At 37.0% G+C, this 5760-nt stretch overlaps 1 protein-coding gene across 1 annotated transcript; it reads right to left on the bottom strand.

The window, feature by feature from the left end:
• Nucleotides 1-5760, bottom strand: LOC132171824 (putative disease resistance protein RGA4). The gene is made up of 3 exons (XM_059583229.1): nucleotides 5083-5760; nucleotides 1285-1374; nucleotides 1-250 (listed from the first exon to the last, which is right to left on the bottom strand). Exons 1-2 carry the CDS (start codon nucleotides 5758-5760, stop codon nucleotides 1360-1362), a joined length of 693 nt encoding a protein of 230 aa, XP_059439212.1. The 3' UTR covers nucleotides 1-250; nucleotides 1285-1359.

Raw genomic sequence — 5760 nt, 5'->3', positions numbered from 1 at the left:
ATGTCATAATTCATAAAGTAAGATACAACACCCACAAGATCCATATATAAGACTTCAACATACTGTGCTGGCCTTCAATATTGATCACAATCTTTTGTTTTCAAAAGAGTCACAAAACTAATCACAAAACAGAAACAATTAACAAAAGATTTAAAATACTAAATTAACAGTATCCATGACTTCAACACCATTGCTGTCGGCATGAGTATGCGTGTTGTGCCAGTCATCCCAATCATTTCAAATATTTCAACTGGTTGAACAAAGAAAAATAAAGAAACTCAGTCAAGATACTAAAAACTATAAACAATCTGGAAAGAGAAGAACATAAACAGGTATAGATAACTTAATAAAAGCCACATGCAGAGATAGTTAAACAATTACAAAATGTTTAAGAACAGAACATAACATTTTTGATAAGCATCATGGCACTCATGGAGGAAAAAATCAATGGCAACAGATTACTTATCATGCCTCTACCATTCACCAGCATATGAATTGAATTAAATATAGCTATCAACTTTTAAATTTTGAGCTCAGATGCTGCAAAAGGAAATTGATAAAGAAAATATAGATTATAGCCAAAATGAAAAAAATTCCTACAAGCAACAAACTAAACAAACAAGAAACAGAAAAAATTCCTACAAGCAACAAACTAAACAAAAAGGAAACAGCAGTAATGATAGAATAGTAATGATACACTCAATTTTGTCATTTTTTATATTAATAAGTAATACAGTATCTCCAGCAATCATGTAGACATGAATGATGCAATTTATAATTTATGTAGATGATCAAGAGGCCCCTACAGGCCTGCCTTTTGCTTGATTTTGGGCTGGCTCTGGCAGTAAAGTTTTTACTATCTATTTCTGGAAATGTAGCTTGGAGAATCCATTTTTCTAAATGGAATGAGTATACTCCCCTAATCAATTTTGTAATATCATGAATCATTTTGCCATCCTGGGGAACTTCTCTTTTTCGAGAGGAAGATTTAGTAGTTGAGATTAGAACCGCAAGTAGCCATTTTCTGTTCATTATATGTAAGGTAAAATACAACTAGGGGCAAATATCTTGATATTCACTTTTAATCATACAGAGATGAACATAAACAGTCAAAGAGTTATAGCAAGCATATACTCATACAATGATCAGGCTCTCCAAAAACAAAAGATTGCCAGCAAGTTTTACATCCATGAATAAGGTTCAGAGAAAGCCCACAATCGCAGATACAAGTGCTGATTTTCTATTTTCTTCTCTTATGACAAAAACAGGGGAAAGAATACTCACAGTAGATATGTAGCATCTTCCATTGAAACACTTTTCAAGTTATTTCTCCTAGACCTTCACTGCATGTTCCTCCCTTCATTCATGAGATCCCTACAAATTATGACAAACATTACAGATGGTAGGAGACATTTTATTCAAGTCAATAGATTATCATATCATGCCTGCTAATTTTTTCTTTTAATCATATCCTTCAGTCTTCTCACCGGCACATCAATCACAAAATGAACAAGGCAATACGCATGCTGACCCAATCCAATCAAAAGACGACTATATCCCGTAATCGAGTGAAAATTTCCTAGTACACTTTCCCTTTTCCCTTTCAGTGAATAAAAAGTAACTCATATTCTAAAATTTTTGAAAAGTAAAATTCAAATGCTATGCATTCAGTATCCTCATTTTTAATAGTCTTATACCGAACGATTTGGACATACTTACTTTCTTTCGGTTTGATTTGAATATTTTCTTTTTATGGATCATTTCGCAACAGTTCTTTGCTCTCTGTTTCTTTGGGATTAAAGATTCTTGAGGGCAAATGGAAAAGATTGGCTACTTCCCAAAATAGACTCTAGTATGTAAACCCGAAAGGCTCTTACAATGACCTTGACTGAGGCACTGCCATTTCATTTTGTAGATTGCTCTTTACCTACCGCTCCCCTAAAGTTAAAACACTACAAAATACTGTTTGACACTTGCAGACTTTTGACTACCAAAGGATTGTTAAATAGTGTGCACAAATCTATATGATTTTAGCAAATGAACCAAGAATCGCATGAAAATATACAGTACTTGATCGCGGATTGAAAAATTTGAGTAATCTCAACGATTTAGAAGAATTTGATCAGAATTCATAATTTTTCCCCAATTTCAGCAAAAAGAATAAACCCCAATTTCAGCAAAGATGGCACATTTCGTAGAAGGTTTCCTTGCTATCTCCTCAATTCTAAATCATAACAGAAAGTATAAATGCTTTTAAGATTTGGAATTTGCTACTTTGAAAGATAGTGGAGGACAATGGGAGGGAGATAGAGACAAAGGAAAACAAATATAAAACGTGCCAATGTTGCAATCAGCACACTAAACCCAATAAATCATAGCAGTAAAGCTATCACGACAAACACTAGAAACCCAGCCAAATATTTACATAAAAAAAATGAAAGACCGAGTACAAAAAAATTAAATACTAGTAACAGATTTAATACGTAACAAAAGCTTACCAAGCAAGGCTCAAGCTCAAAAACCCAGCAGTGTAAGCCATATGCACGCTCCCCTACATCTCTTTCATTTGGCATATACAACATTATCAACAAGAACAAGAACCATCGCATCTTTCCTTCACTGAAAAAAAAAATAGAAAAAAGAATAAGAAGCTGAAAAACAAGACCAAAAAATAATAATAATAATAAAAGAGAGAAAAATGAAGAAAATGAAAGGGAAAAAGGTGCGTACTTCAATTTCTATGAAGGATTTAAATAAGATGATGAGTAATATACCTGAATGGTCAAAGATGCATCGGTGCTTGAATTTTCTTCTTGCTCCAACCAAAAGGCTAACTCTAGAATGTGAGCAATCTTTGCCACATCCTCATCGGAGTAATGATAGGGCCAAAGCTTCATCGATGCTTGAATTTTCTTCTTGCTCCGACCACAAGTGTATCTTTGGAATGTGAGCAATCTTTGCCCAATCCTCACCGGTGTCTGTCTTGCATCTTCGATATAAGATTGGACAATACAAAATTGTTAGGCTCTTCAAAGATGTTAGCCTACCCATTCCTTCGGGCAATGATGTCAAATTGAAGCATCTATCAATTTTAAAGTGTTGAAGTGATTTGAAGTTGTGGATCCACTCTGGTATAGCCTTCAAGCTTTCACAATTCGTAATCGAAAGATTTTGTAGAGTGGTAGCATGTTGAAGTCCTGAGGGGAGAGAAACCAATTTTGGAAGTCCGCTGAAGCGAAGAGAGAGGAGGCTCGTAAGGCCTTGCCATTGCATCCCATCCTCATCATTGGCTAACTCAAGTTCAAGACAATCATGAAGAATCAAGTCTTGAACGGAAGTGAGATGTTGAAGGGGGAGAGACTTTAATGTACGAGAACCAAATAGCGACAAATGTACAAGATTTGTCAATGACAAAACCCAACTCGAAAGCCTTGAACCCGGATACTCATATAACTGTAGATGTTTTAGATGTGGGGGCGGTTGGAAGCCTTCCAATGACACTTGATCATCAACGACGTCCCAATCATTGACATCTCCTTCAGTACTCCAATGTAATCTCAAATCATGAAGATGTTGTTTCTCCTTTAGACTTATAGCCTCAAATTCTGATGCAAAACTTTTCCCATGTCCCAGATTTCTAATCTCTAAACTTCCTCTCAGCTTATTTAGTCCGTTCAGTTCTCGTAAACCACCGCAATGCTTGAAGTGAGAACCCAAGTGGACCACAAAATTTGTTAACGTCTCAAGATTATTCAGTTGCCCCAATCCACGTGGCATATAAGTTAAACCACATCCAAATATCTCAAGATGCCTGAGATTAACCAATTTTTTAATGTCTCTCGGCAATTCTTTAAGTGAGGAACAGTAAGTGAGTATTAGTGCTTCCAAATTTTGTAACCTAGTTATAGAATCTGGTAACTTCGTGATTTTCGCATTGAAAGAAATATTAAGATACCTTAAATGCTTCAGCTCCCCGATAGAGCTTGGCACATAATCAAGATTTCTAAATGACAGATCCAACATGCGCAAGAACTTGAAACTTGAACAAATTGCATCACAATCATTCTTATGCTCACTGTTAATCAAGCAAAGAAATGTCCGTATCCTACTTGCTTTGCACAACGAAGAAATAGGTTTATCGTAACCATCAAGTAATGATAGATGACGCATTTTTTCATCGACGTTAGTCTTCATATAACCTAATGTGGCCATCAACGGTCCTGCCACTGATATGGCAAGATCATGCATGAGGTCATGCATTTTGCATTGAATTATGTCACCAAACTCATTCATTTTAGCTTCTTGAAAGAATGATCTCCATAGTAAATCCTTTAAATACCCATTACCAACCTCTTCCAAGCATCGGCTTTGATCATCAGACTTGACAAACCCTTGTGCTATCCAAAGCCTAATCAATTTTGTTGATCCAAACACGTAATCCTTTGGAAATAAACTACAATAAGCAAAACAGTGTTTCAAATGTGAAGGAAGATGATTGTAACTCAGCTTTAAAGTTGATAAGAGGTCAGATACATTCTGAGATATTTTTGAGAGTTCATTGTTCTTAAAATACACCCATTCTTTCTCTGAATTTGTGGAGCCCAGTAAACTTCCGATTGTCGTTATTGCCAAAGGGACACCGGAACACTTGTTTACAATCTCCATTCCAAGTGCGACCATGCTTGAATTCTCCGGCTCTTGTCCTCTCTCAAAGGCCTTTTGCTTAAATAGAGTCCATGACACATCTTCATCTAAACCTTTCAAGCAATATGATTCAACAGTCCCAATAATCCCTACAACGCTTTCTTGGCGCATGGTCCTTGCAACGATTTCATTGCGGGTGGTCACTACTATTCTACTGCCTCTTGCACCTTCCATCAACACTTCTTTCAGGCAACACCATTTTCTATGATCGCCATTCCATACATCATCCAATACGAGGAAGTATTTCTTTCCTTTGATTTCTTTTAGAAGATATTTTACCAGTGTATTCATTTCAACATCTGGTTGTTCCGAGTCTGTTGCAGATTCTAAGATTTTAGCAACAATAATTTTAACATCAAAGATTTCAGAGACACATACCCACATTTTGAGCTCAAAATGTTGTTGGATTTGGTGATCATTGAATACGAATTGAGCGAGTGTAGTCTTTCCCAATCCACCGATGCCAACAATAGGAAGGATTGAAACACTGTCTTCAACGGTGGAGTCCAGCAGAATGTCGATAACAGCCTTCTTATCACCCTCTCGACCAATAACTGTTTCCGCACGTACCAAAGAATGAGTGTTATCCCTCTCCTTGTTCACGACTCGTGTCTCCACATGGCGTACCTTGAAGTGGAAATTCAGCCTATCGGCGTTGATGGCGTCTAACTTCTTTCTGATGGCTTTAATCTCACGGGCCATTCTAAAACGAAAGGCTAGCTGGTTTGATTCGGAAAAGAAAATGCGTACCTTTTTGGCCTTCTTATCACGGGTCATTATTTCTCTTCGTAGAGCTTCAGTTGAAACAGCATCCAACAAGTCATCCGCATCATAAATGACATCTTCTAGTCTTCCGAGCCAATGTTTAACAGCACGGTCTCCTGCAGCTTGTTTGTCCTCCGCATCAAGAAGCACATCTTTGATTGTTGAAACGGTGTCGGTGAGGCTTTTAAGCTCATCTTTGACACCCCAGAGCGGCCCGATCTGTTTGACAGCCAGTGAGCCCAAAGTCTGAATGATTCGCTCGGCAACAAAGGAGAGAAGTGATTCCGCCAT

This window comes from Corylus avellana, chromosome ca1 (assembly GCF_901000735.1).
Source record: "Corylus avellana chromosome ca1, CavTom2PMs-1.0".
Taxonomy (NCBI): Eukaryota; Viridiplantae; Streptophyta; class Magnoliopsida; order Fagales; family Betulaceae; genus Corylus; species Corylus avellana.
Note: the sequence above shows the minus strand (reverse complement) of the source record. Positions and strands in the feature narration are given on the sequence as shown.